General features: G+C 35.4%; 1 protein-coding gene and 1 pseudogene across 2 annotated transcripts in view; both read left to right on the top strand.

Annotated features, from left to right (window-relative positions):
• CFAP47 (cilia and flagella associated protein 47) overlaps positions 1-14254 on the top strand; it is a gene marked incomplete at its 3' end in the record, with an annotated part of 181213 nt that overhangs the window by 46236 nt on the left and 120723 nt on the right. Inside the window, exons 10-13 of the mRNA XM_008058584.2 lie at positions 35-248; positions 3180-3332; positions 3987-4173; positions 4279-4375. Of these exons, the coding sequence (XP_008056775.2) occupies positions 35-248; positions 3180-3332; positions 3987-4173; positions 4279-4375 (651 nt within the window). The remainder of the gene's footprint in view (positions 1-34; positions 249-3179; positions 3333-3986; positions 4174-4278; positions 4376-14254) is intronic.
• Positions 13383-14245, top strand: LOC110595687 (annotated as a pseudogene). Its single transcript, XR_002481988.1, has one exon. The product of XR_002481988.1 is annotated as a cofilin-1 pseudogene (transcript).

Genomic DNA, 14254 nt, shown 5'->3' with positions numbered 1-14254 from the left:
CCATATGTAAACTTAATATTCAATTGTATAAAAGGTATATCCCCTTTGGTAAGTAATCCCGTGGGACAGTTTGTGGTTGAAGACTTGGCAAAATCCAAGGATTCCGCACCAGTAGCAATGCTTCAATCAGCCATGACAAGCATTCACAATCACCACTCAAGTAAAAAGTCAATGAAGGATGCATTGATAGCCTTTCCCAATGACCGAGCTGCAAGTATCAGGTCTGGAGATCATCATAAAAATTTCAGGTAACATACAATATTAAAAATGTAAACTTTTTAAAGGTATAACATGATATACAGAGGTCTGATCAGATCCTGTTGTATAAAACTAAAGATTTCAATAATGATAATAATAATAATAATAAAACTTTTTTTTGGCATGAACTGAGATGGTTGTTGAATACTTTATCTAATTTCTCTTCACCTCTACTATGTTCTTGCCAGGAAGCAAATAGTATACAAAATGATTCTTAAAATATGCTGCTTTTGACCAAGAATAGAAGACTGATAGAAATAATCGCCTTTGAAAATGTAACAAGCTCTCAGAGTAGTCATGTTTATTAAGAATGGTTGAGAGCTTGAATTTATTTAAGTAAAAAAATGATAAAGTCAATCATATGATCATTATCTTTGTTTGACTCCCTCAAAGGCATATTTCCAATGATCATAATTATTTTCCCAAACTGAGCTAAATCCTTTCCAATTAGGATAATAAAAAGTGTTAAAACTCAGTTTAAATTTATCCAAACATCAAATAATTACTATCTTGACAATGGTTAGTGGGTAGTGAACCAGGCATCCTGACACCTTTACCTGGACCCTGAGCCCAAAAATGATTTTTACACACATTAAAACTAAAGTAAGCTTCTTTACTGAGTGCTTGTATGCTGCTAGTAGATTATCTAAACTTGACAATGGCCCTGGGCTTTTCTGTACTTGTCTCTTTAGTTTTGGTAAGTTGTTAAAGCTCATTCATTTGTGCAGAGATATTTTTACAATACCATTTGATTTATAGGATATAATTGTTTTATTATCTCCAATAGGAAAGTTCTAAGGTTTTCTACAGTCTATCTTATTATTTTATTTTACATATTCCACCTCCAACAGCATTTCCTATTTTTTTATTTGGTAAGTACTATAAAACACAGAAACATTAAAAATTACTCAGACATAATTTAAAATTATACATCATAAAAAAGGAAATTTTATTTTCCCTCTGGCTCATTATATCCCCTCATACCTTGCAGAGGTGGCTTCTGGAAATAATTATTTACATGTCTTTTTCAACTCTTAAGCGTATACAAATATATGTTTAGAAAGATATACTTTTTAATATTAACATTTTATTTCTGTCTGTCTATATTAATTAGATGGTCTAAAAGTGACACAGTTTGTTTTCAAATGAGACTTAGCATTTTCTATTTATTCAATGACCATAGTTATTTTTCCCAGTGAACTCTTTTTCATATTAATAGTAAGGCAAAATTTATTCCTCTTATTTCCTGGTTAGTAGTTAGAAACTTTGAGTAGCAAAATATATTTTAGAATGTATTAACTTCTTGATAATTGTGATTTTATTTTTATTTATTTTATTTTTATTTTAATGTGTTTTACCTTTTCAATTTTTTAAAAGAAAATAAATTAAGAATTTTTGTTTTGTTTTTGTTTACTACATTATGCCCTGTGCTTAGAATAGTGTCAGGAACATAATAGGCATTGGGTAAATTTTTCTTAATAAGTAAAGTTAGAACAATTTTTTCCATAGTAATTGTAGTCCTGTATACTTTGCATATTTTTAAAAATTGCATGCCCCAAGCTGCAGATGTGTTCTTAGATTATTTTTATTATTTATTAGTCTTTATTGTCCTTTAAGAAGCCAATAAGGGTTTAGATATGTATTAGTCATCTCTTTGTCACTAAGTCAGTTCCTTCACTACTCCTTTCCTAGTCCCTCTCTTTCTCCTTGTTAGAGACCTCAGACCTTTAGATATATGAATTATTTCTGGCTTCAAGGTGGTTAACTGTCTGGGAACCTGAAGGAAAATGTAAATATCAATAACTGTCTTTGAATAACAAATCTGTTTTTCCTCTTATTTTCTCACTCTCCTAAAGACTTTAACTAGGTCAAGTCTATTTTATTGTAAACACTGAGGAATTGTTGAAGACAATATTTATGTGTTAATTATTGAGGGTGAAAATCTTAATGATTAAGAAAATTTGCTGAGGATTGTGGTATACCAAGGCCAGAAGGTGTCAGTAACAGTATTTTTGGTTTTTTATTGAAAATAGGTGGTGAGTAAAAAGGAAGACCAGAAATCCAGTTGAGTGATTATGAACTATGAAGACATTCACATTTCTTTTATGGATTGTTTATTCTGTATACATTTATTGTTGATGGTTATTTCAATAAGATCAGAGATTTTAAAAAAGTGGCATGTTTAACAAAAAAGTTTTTTAAAAAATTCATTATTCTGTATACTTTTTCTAATTTCGATTATAATAATCTGAAAGCAATTAATTTTTGGAATCACTAGTCAAATTCAGATCTAGTTTCTTGAAGTTCTCTCTGTAATCTAGTATTGCCCTAGTTGCCTACCTGACTAATGCCTCAAGGATGGGTTTAGAATAGGCACCACTACATCTCAATGACCTTAAGGAGAAAATATTTTATCTGATTAAGTTAAGAAAAAAATCAGAGCCGGGCTCGGTGGCTCAGCCTGTAATCCCGCGCCTTTGGGAGGCTGAGGTGAGTGGATTGTCTGAGCCCACGGGCTCGAGACCCGCCTGGGCAGTGAGACCTCATCTCTACAATAAATCAAAAAATCAGCCGGGCGTGGTAGCGCGCGCCTGTAATTCCGGCTACTCGGAAGACTGAGGCGGAAGGATCGCCGGAGCCCAGCAGGCGAGGTTGCCTTGGCCGAGAGCGGCCACTGCACTCCAGTCTGGGCAACCGAGTGAGACTCCAACTCAAAAAAAAGACAAAAATCAGGCCTCACTCTAGTTCTACATGCAATCACATCTGAACATGGAATAGGATATGAGGGATAAGAGTAGAGTCTGCTTAGTCACCATTTTATGTCCTACACCTGACATAAAAATTGGCTAGGAGACCCTCAGTAAATGCTGATTGAACAAATGCGTATGTACAAATATTAACATGATTTGCTTATATTATAGGACAATTTTCACAAAGATTCCAAGATATAACTATGTGGATCCTGAATTTGAATATACTGAATTTGAAAAATTGGAAAAGAAATCACATGAAATTTACTATGCAAATTATATTAAATATTTAGGAAATGTGCGCCTGCAGAAACAAGCAGCAAGGTAATGTTTAATTCCTCCAACAATATACAACAGATCACAGTGCCTACAGAGCTAAATTTTTTCTTTATTCATTAGTTTCTTTTGTATTTTTAGTGATTTAAGTTACACAATAATACATAATAAAAGCAAAATATCGAGCTACTTTAACTACAATTATTCATTTTGTTACTCTTTGATTTGAGTTTATCTTAGGTGGGTTTCCCCAGAAGCAGATCCTGAGACAGGGAATCCTGTGTCTGTGATTTATAGAGAATGTGTTTTCAGGAGAAACCATTATAGATAAGGATGAGGGAAACAAAATAAGGAAAGAGAGAGAACTGAGGATGAGTGTGTTTCAAATAAAATGCCCAGGGTCTCTTGAGCTCAGATTATACCTTTGACCTTGAGCTATGGGGCTTGTCTTTTGTGCTTTAGATTAGTCATTGATTGTGGCCTGTTCCCAAGCGTGGCAGGGATAGACATATCTATCTTGGTGAGAGTTTTGTAAAGAGATCTACTCAGTAAAGGACATTTTTTTTGCAAATTAGTGCACTGGTTAAGTGGATATTAGTGAAATGAGTGAGGCAGTAGCAGAGTGTGCTATGGGGAATACTTGAATTTACAGATAAATTTTCGAAATAACTTGGCTTCAATTACTTGTTATTATTTTGATAGGGAGCGCAAGTACTCATATAATGATACAGACGTAAGCTTACAACCAGCATCGGGTCTAAAGTCACCCTCACTATCAGTAGCAGAAATAGAAGAAAAGCAGTCTTTGGCAGAGTGTCCGGTCAAAGCTAACCAATTGCTAAGTACCAAGCATATAGCATCCAAGGAGGAAGAATCCCTGAGAAGAAAGGCATGTACAGTATTTTACATTTGCTTATTCCATGAGAATTCTTAAGATAACTTTTGCTTGCTGAATGATTAATTTTGGAAAAATGTGATTTTTTTTAAAAAACAGGTTCTCAAAGGATTTAAATCAGAACCAAGCACGCCCCAAGAAAAACATGATTGCAGCTTAATTTTGACACCAAAGCAAATTCATCAAGTAATTGTTGGTGAGGCTATTTTAAAAATTGACTATAGCTTTTGTTTTTTAAACAGATTTTTTACAGTATAATTTATACTCCATAAAATTTACCAGTTTAAAAAATGCAAGCATCACCTTTGAAAATGTAACAAGTCCTGAGTAGTCATGGAAATGAAGCATGGTTGAGAGAATGAATTTTAGTAAATATGGAGTTATGTAACTCCCACTATAATTCAATTTTAGAATACTGCTTTTATCCTCATGGCCCACATGAAGTTACTATTTCTTTTCCCTGCTTCAACCAATCATTAATTAATTTTCGATCTCTACACATTTTTCTCTTCTGAATATTTCATATAAATTGAATCATATGATATGTGGAGGTTTTTCAGTTAGCATTATATTTTTGAGGTTTATCTATGTGGTAGTATGTATGGATATTTTGGTACTTTTGCTATCTAAATAGCCTCCCAATGTATGGGTATTCCTCATTTTGTTTATTGATTCACCTGTTGATGAACACTGAGCTGTTTCCAGTTTAAAACTATTACAAATAATGCTGCTATGAACACTCACAATTTTCTGAATTAAAATATATCTTCCTTTATTTTGGTTATATTTCTAAGAATGGAATTGTTGTTTTGGATGCTAAATTTATGTCTAATTTTTAAAAAGCTTTTCAAATGTTTTCCACAGTGATTGTGCCAAGTTACAATTCCATCAGCAAAGTATAAGCGTTATAATATCTCCAAAATTCTCACCAGAAGTATTATTTTCTGTCTTGATTATAGCCATCCTAGTGGATGTGAAATGTTATTTCATTGTGAATTTGATTTGCATTTCCATACATGACTGAGATGTTGAATATATTTTCATGTACCTACTTAGAGGCTTGTCTATTTAAATTACATATCTTATTAGGAGAAATGTCTTTTTTCCCCCGCCCTTTCCCATAATCTGAAAAGGAGAAATGTCTCTCAAATCATTTGCCTTCTTGTAGAGTTTTAAGAATTGTTTGAATGTTTTGAGATATGCGTCATTTATCAGACGTCTGATTTCCAAGCATTTTCTCTGACTGTGATTTGATTTTCTTAATGATCTTATGTAAAGCACAATTAGTTGAAATTGAATTGATCAACCTTTTTTCTTTTATAGATCACACTTTAAGTGTCATATTGTCCAAAAAAATATTTGCCTAGCCTAAGATCACAAATAATTTCTTCTACTTTTTATCTAAAATTTTTATAATTTTCGATCTTATATTTAGGAATGCAACCCATTTTGAGTTAATTTTGTTTAACAGTGTGAATTAAAGGCTTATATTTATATTTTTGTATGTGGCTATCCAGTTGTCCCAGCACCATTTGTTAAAATACTCTTTCCTCATTAAAGTGCCTTGGCATCACTGTTGAACTAAATTTACTGTATATGTCAGAGTTTATTTCTGAATTCACAGTTCTGTTCCATTGGTCCATATATCTGTCCTATGATAGTTCTACACTATCTTGGTCACTATAATTTAATAATGAGTTTTGAAACTGGTAAATGTAAATCCTTCAGAATCACTCTTCTTTTTCAAGATTGCTTTAGTTATACTGGGCATAAATAGAATCTTATTAATAGCTGCATGATGGCCAGCCGTGGTGGCTCACGCCTATAATCCCAGCACTTTGGGAAGCTGAGGTGAGAGGATTGCCTGAGCCCATGAGTTCTAGACCAGCTTGAGCAACTTGGCAACACCTTATCTCTACAATAAATCAAAAAATTAGCTGGGCGCGGTGGCACGTGTCTGTAGTTCCAGCTACTTGGAAAGCTGAAGTGAAGGATCACCTAAGCCCAGCAGGTCAAGGCTGTGGTTGCCATGAGTGTACTATGGCACTCTATCCTGGGAGACAGAGTGAGAGACTCCAACTCAAAGAGAAAAAAAAATACCTACATTATATCTCTTGTTCCCAGATCTCCATCTTAAATTTCTGGCTCCATTCTTTGTCACTTGCTGCAATCAGAATTGAGATGTAAGTTCATGATTTTGACCTTTTATAGATGCTTGCCATTGAGATCATTATTTTTTTGACAATATCCTTATGTATGGAATGTTCCACCTTTTTTCCAAGTAAAGTCAGCTTTCTCCTACTCCTCTGTTATCACTTCTGCGCCACAGAGCTGGGTGTGGACAAGGAAAGCAACCCTAGACTAAAACCTCACAAACTCCCACTGCTCATAATGAAATTTTTGTAGATATTCTTAAATAAGTGCTTCCCAATTTGCTGTGTGTTTTTAGTCAATTTACAGGCTTTAAATGCTTGTTTTTAGAAATTTTGTCATTTTATTGTTGTCTTTGGAGTAGTATCATGCTTTATAATCAGCCATTCTAGAATCCCTACTTCCAATAGCCTTTTAACATATGAGTTTTGTAGTCTTGTGAGTAAAAATTTTTCATTTTATTTTAACTTTATTAGAATTTTATTGATTTTGCTTTTGTTTTATACATGCTTGCATTGACAAACAATCTCATTTAAACTGTGTTAAAGTTTTATGTCTACAAGTATGTGTTCATATGTAGCATGCTGTATATGCTTGAGACTTGGGTTGTTAGATCAGTTCCCTCTGGTAATGTGTGTTGTGTTCTTGTGTTTCAGAAACACAGTGTGTGAAATATAGTAGGAAGACTCTGCAATGAGACCAAACTGGGTTTTGTTCTGCAACTTACTAGCTCTATGACATTAAAATTTACCTCTGTGAGCCTTAGATTCTTCACCTGTGAAATGGGAAATGCTAACATTACTTACTTTATAGTGTAGTTGTGTGCACTGAGTCCCTTACACACAGTAGGTGTTTTGAAAGTTTTTGTGCTTCATCTTTAAAATGAGTATGTTCCATTAGAAAATGCTAAATATCTAACTGTAATTACTTTATCCATTCGGTCATTTGAGAAGTAATTGAAGGACCACCATGTACTAGGTACAGTTTTGCATACTGGATATACAGCAGTGAAGCAAGCAGACTGAGTTCCTGCTCTCATAGAGATTATATTTGGTTAGGGTGAGAGAGGGATAGTCAACCTATCCTTATATATTATGTCATTAATATACAAGATGAAAGTATAAAGCAGGATAAGTGGCTAGAGAATAAAGGGGAGGGTTGTTTTCATGAAGAGTCTATTTTATACCAGGTAGTCAGCATCTCTTAGAGGCATACAAAAGAGGACCCCAAAATACTCTGAATTATTTTTTGGAGGACAGGCCCCTTGTAGTACAGGCTTCCCTTGCTAGGTAAGTGTTCTAGGAACCCTCAGCATTAATGGACCAGCTAGTGTTGTCGTGAAAGACTGCATTCAGCTTCAGTGTTTTTTTTTTTGAGATTCCTTCAACATGTTTGACCATTTCATTATGGGTTATTTATAAGCGCACCTGCCCACTGCACTCAGTGTTCAGCAGCTTATGACCAAAACAGCATGACCCCATGCCCCACACTCCCTATTCACCCAGGCACCATCGACTTTTTTTTCCATTACAGGTAATGGGAATTGGAATCCCCCACCTTTCATTGAGATTCCAAATGGGTAATAAGACCTAATGCCTTGGAGCACTGGAGTTAAAAACCTTTCTGCTACACCGTGACAATGAGGCACTTGGACAGCATAGTCTGGGAACTTATTTGTTTATCGCCTGTCTGGGGTTGTGTATGCAGCTCAGTTCGGGTCAAACATTATGTGCTGTGTGTCTACTTTGTACCAGGCATGTGATAGATGCTGGGCTTTACAGTCCCAAGAACTTACCCTTCACAATGGGGTGGTAAATGTTCTGTGCTTTCCAACTTTTAATTGGATAAGGAGATCTATACAAATATAAAAGGAGCAAAATTAGAACACAATGTCCACTGCTTCTTCTATAGCTCCTTCACCAATTTCCTTTCCTCCTTCATCTAGTATCCTGGGCATTTTAATAATGGCCTCTTGGGGACAGAGCCCCATCTGGTTTATAAGGTCAGCAACTTTGATAGTAGGAATTTTGGGTTCATTGAAGGAATGTCTATGGAGTAGACAGTTTATGAGCTAGGTAGAAGAGTAATTCTTATTTTTACATATTAAAGATGCCTTTTGAACCTTTGCACAGAGCAAACACTGGCACTATCAAAGGTGATTGTTGCTTCAGAACAATTGGCTCTATATTGTAACATTTTATTCAAAATTGAAGTAATTGTCAAGAAACACAATAGTATATTTGGAAATTAATTGAATTGACTAGTGAAAACTTATATAGGAGTATGGGTTACATTGAAAGTTGTGCAAATAATTGCTTCATTCACATATGTCTGGTCATTTTACTTTTAAGCTACCATTTGTTTTTGTACATTACAAGCCAGACATTGTGTTGAACAATTTATAAACATAATCTCATTTGATTCTCTAAATGACACAAACAATTTATGAGGTAACTGGTTTTAATTCCTATTTAGATATGAGTGAAATCAAGCCAAAAGAGGTTAAACATTTTGACTAAAATCCTCAAGTATTTAATAAAAGAGAAAGGGTTTAGTATTAGGTTTCTCTGGTCATACTTTCTATCGTGATTTATTTCCCCATTCCTATTTCAAAATGTATCTTTTTCCCTAGTATACATCTCACAGTTTTTTCATCACCTTTTCTTAAACTCACTGTATAGTTAAATCATAATACAGAATTTTGCATCTGTTTTTACAAAATATATTAGTCTGCATTTTTGTTTTGTTTTAACTGTCTTTGTTTTGGCATTAGAGTAATTTTGACCCCATAAAATGAGTTGAGAGAGTTAGGAAGTGTTCCCTCCTGTATTATATTCTGAAAGAGATTGTGCAGCATTGGTGTTACTCTTTAAATGTTTGGTAGAATTCATCAGATAACCATCTGGGTAAGATGATTTTATTTTCAGAAGATGCTCAATTGCCAATTTTAATTCTTTAATAGTCGGACTATTTAATAATATGTGCCATTTTGGAGAGTTTTGATAGTTTGTGGTTTTGCAGAATCATTCCACTTCATATAATTTGCCACATTTAAAAAATTTCTTTAAATTTTTATTTTTAGATTCAGGGGTTATTGTTTTAGATTCAGGGGAATAGATGCATATTCATTACATAGACATATTATATACTCGTGAGGATTGAGTCTCTAGTGGCCCATTCTCCAGATAGCGAACATTGTGCCCTGTAGGTAGTTTCTGAACCCTAATACCTCTCCCTGCCATTGATGTCCTCAGTATATATTATTTCCATCTTTGTGAGAATTTAACTCCTACATATGAGTGAGAACATGCAGTGTTTGGTTTTCTGCTTAAGCTGGAGATCATCATGTTGCCCAGGCTGGTCTCGAACCCACGGGCTCAGGCAATCCTCTTTCCTCGTTCTCCCAAAGTGCTGGAATTATACGTGTCAACTATTTACTTGCTTTAGTTTAGTGAGATGTAGGGATAGTCAAAAGAGCTCCATCCCACAGTATATGTGACCACTGTGCCAACAGGGATGGAAGGGCATCATCTCTCAGATTATATATATATATATATATATATATAACATACATACATATACTATATATATGTATGTATTTTATATATGTATGTATTTTAAGTGCAGGGCAGATTTGTTCAATCATGGCTCTAAAATCTTTTACACTTATTAAATATATTATCATTTCTCTTTTGTAAGAAGCTGGAAAATAGTAGCAAAGGGAATGGCAGTTTAACAGCCTTGTAATTATTATATAAAGGACATAAAATTAAAATCATAATTCAGTGGCAAATATTTCATCATAGATAATGGTCAGGACCATCAATACAAATAGGAAAAGAATACCAGGAATTCTCAGAGCTGTTATTTTCTACCCAGATTTCCCTTTACCCAGAGCCCACCCTTTTTTGAGGTCACCAATACTCATAGTGCCTTGCCATGCTTTATGTCTCCTTATAACTTGTTTCTGTTTTGTTGTTCTATGCCTATCTACATGATCCTCTGGAGACCAGAAATACATGTTTTGGTCTCATTCCAACTTTTTCCCTTCACACTGATTTTTTTAGTGACTATGCTTTGTAATTACTCATCAATCCCATCTTATCCCCATATCTGATACCACTTTCTCGACACTCAATCTGAGGTTTCCATTTGTCAGATGGAGAGAAAAGACCATTTTAAGCATGTAGTAAATAATATTCATTATGATGGCCATTAACAAAATCATACAGTTTGACATCATCCCAATATAAAAAGGCAGAATAAACTTCCACTCCTGTGCAAGTTGTAGTAACAGGGAACAAATTTACCCATCTGCCTGAAATAACCAAAATCAACAGACATAAGCATACAAAACAAGAATTTTCAAAACACTGGGTGTATGGCAATTAAATAAACTGGTACCTGAGAGAGAGGAAAAAAATCTTCATGAGCCCTATAGCTTTCTGAGAGTTTCTAGTCTACTGCACAGAGAGAAAGAACTGGGAACAGCCTAAAGAAATCCTTGAGATGACAAGACACAGCTGAGAGACTGTGGTTACCAAGGAAGCTAGAACTCACAGGGCAGAGTACTGGGTAGGAGACAGCTGCACATAAAAGACATCTTAGAGTTCTGCCAAGAATTCCCTTTGATTATTCAGAAAAATACTGGTTGGCTCATTGATGTAAGGAAACTATTCAAAGCTGGGAAATAAAATACAACATTAGAAAGGATTATAGAATAATCCAGCATTCACACGGGCTGGGAATAATGACTGTTCCCACCTGGCACATTGGAAAAAAAAGCAAACAAACAAACTCATGATTCATGGGATATTGGAGCCAAATACTCAGGAAGTTTTTGTCTTCGTAGTAGAGAATAATTATTATTTTCAGAGCACTACTCTGTACTCATCTAACTGTCGTAAAGCAAGAACGAAAAGATCAATCTGTTTCAAAGTAACATCTTCCCGGGACAAACTCAAAATTTATAGAAATACAAAATATGTCCTTCATCTAAATAGCGAAGTTTTACTATATTTGTCATTCAAGAAAAGATTACTAACGAAAAAAAGAAAACCAGAAAAACACAACCCATTATAAGGGGAATTAATCAAACCTACCAAATACTTATACATATGTGAAAATTATCAGATGAACATTAAAACAGAAGACATTTCTGACAACATGGATGAACTAGGAGGAAATTATGGTAAGTGAAATAAGCCAGACACAGAGAGATAAACACCACATGTTCTCACTTATATGTGAAATCTAAAAAAAAAAAAAAAGAAAAGAAAACTGAACTCTTAGAAGCAGAGTAGAATGGTTATTGCCAGGGTTGGTAAGGGTGGGGAATGGGGTGATGTTGAACAAAGGATATAGAGTTTCACTTAGGTTTAATTAGTTCTGAAAATTTGTTTAACAACATGGTGACTATAGTTAATAGTAATGTAGTATATAATTGGAAATTGCTAAAAGGTGTATCCTAAATGTTTTTCATCTACAAAAATAATAAGTGTGTGAGGTGTTGATATGTTAATTTGATTGATGTAATTATATTACAATATCTACATATATCAAAACATCACATTGTACATCATAAACATATACAGTTTTTATTTGCCATTTACACCTTCAGAAAGTTGTGAGAAAAATGCATCTGAGCCATATATTTCCTTCCTCACAGAAGGAATCACAAAAAAATAAAAATATCTGTGACCTTAGGGAAAGCAAAAATGTATATAACATGAAAAACAGGATCTATAAAATATAGATAACTTGAAAATGATCAAACTTAATATTTCTGCTTTTCTAAAGATTTTGATAATTTAAAACAATCCATAGACTAACAGAAATTATTTGCAGATTATATATTTGGTAAAGGAAATGTATTATAAAACTTTCAAGACTCAATTTAAGAAAAACAGTAATCAAATTAAAAATTAGGCAAAAAAAACTTAAACAGACATTTCATTAAAGAAGATATACAAATCCTAAACACAAGCAGATGAAAAAATGCACAACCTACTTAGTCTTTAGAGGAGCACAAAGCAAAACTATAATGAGATACTCCTATAGATTTATTAAGTGGCTAAATTAAAAGCAAAACAAAACACAAAAAACCCCCGACCATTTAAATTTTTGCTGAAGACGTGAAGCTGGAACTTGTACACATTGCTAGTGAGAATGTGAAATTATGCAACCATTTTAAAACAGCTTGACAGTTTTTTATACTTTTAAACCTACACCTACATGATCATCCAAGAGAATAAAAAGCATATGTTCGAGCAAATGCTTGTGAAAAAAATGTTTATAGCAGTTTTAATTGTAATAGACAATAACTGAAAACAATCCCAGTGTCAATCAACAGGTGAATAGACAAACATAATTATATACACATAAAATAGAATACCACTTAATAAGAAGGAATGGACTAGGATGCATACAACAATTTTCATGAATCGCCAGGGAATTTTCTGAGTGAAAGAAACCAGAATACAATGGTATATACTGTAAGAGTCTATCCATATAATGCACTAGAAGGTGCAAGCTGATATACAGTGACTGGTTATCTGGGAAGGGGTTGTATGAAGAATGGTGGAAGGGAAGAAATGGTGGAAGGGGATTGCTTCACAGGTATATACATATGCCAACACTGATGAAATTCTGTACTCTAAATATGTTCAGTTTACTGTGTGTTAGTTATAACTAAACCAAACTGCTAAAAAGGCTAGGTAAAGCTTTTAATTATTAAAATTGTTATTATATAAAACCTTGGGCAGTTAAAGGGAAAACCTTAGGTAATGAATCATGCGAAATTTACCAATTTCTATAAATTCTGGATAAGTTTTAAAAAAAAAAAAATTGTAGGGGAGAGGCCGCGTTCAGTCGGATCCCGGCAGCAGCCGCAGCGTCGTCCTATTATCTTGCTCTCCTCGACATCTCTCCTCTTCGCTTCCGGAAACAAGGCCTCTGCTGTGGCTGTCTCTGATGGCATCATCAAGGTGTTCAATGGCATGATGGTGCACAGATCTTCCACACCAGAGGAGGTGAAGAAGCGCACAAGAACATCATCCTGGAGGAGGGCAGGGAGATGCTGGTAGGTTATGTGGGTCAGACTGTCAGTGACCCCTAGGCCACCTTTGTCAAGATGCTGCCAGACAAGTACTGCCGCTATGCCCTCTATGGCGCAACCTATGAGACCAAGAAGAGCAAGAAGGAGGATCTGGTGTTTATCTTCTGGGCTCCTGAGTGTGCATCCCTTAAGGGTAAAATGATTTATGCCAACTCCAAGGACGCCATCAAGAAGAAGCTGACAGGGATCAAGCATGAATTACAAGCAAGCTGCTACGAGGAGGTCAAGGACCGTTGCACCCTGTCAGAGAAGCTGGGGGGCAGTGCCGTCATCTTCCTGGGGGACAAGCCTTTGTGATACCCCCTCTGGCCCCCTGCCTAGAGCATCTGGCAGCCCCAGACCTGCTCTCAGGGATTGCAGGCTGCCCCCTTCCTGCCAGACCGAAGGGACTGGGGGGATTCCAGCAAGGGGGAGGGCAATCCCTTCACTCCAGTTGCCAAACAGCACCCCCACCCCCTGGATTTCCCTCCCTCCATTCCTGAAGGTTCCAGCCTTCCCAAACCGCTTTTGATCTTGATTCCTCTTGGGTTGAAGCAGACCAAGTTCCCCCCATGCACCCCAGTTTGGGGGGGGGTTGTATTTTTTTTTTAACAAAACCCTCACTCCCCACCTGTTCCTCTCCCTTCCCATGCTGCCAACTTCTAACCGCACAGTGACTCTGTGCTTGTCTGTTTAGTTCTGTGTACAAATGGAATGTTGTGGAGATGACCCCTCCCCATGTCGGCTGGTTCCTCTCCCTTTTCCCTTCGTCATGGCCATTCATGGAAGCAGGTCCAGCATGGGACCTTTGATTAAAAACATATCAAA

This window comes from Carlito syrichta, unplaced genomic scaffold (genome assembly GCF_000164805.1).
Source record: "Carlito syrichta isolate Samal-C Ts95f unplaced genomic scaffold, Tarsius_syrichta-2.0.1 Scaffold303456, whole genome shotgun sequence".
NCBI classification, from domain to species: domain Eukaryota; kingdom Metazoa; phylum Chordata; class Mammalia; order Primates; family Tarsiidae; genus Carlito; species Carlito syrichta.
The sequence above is the reverse complement of the archived record's forward strand: the minus strand, read 5'-3'. Positions and strand labels throughout refer to the sequence as shown.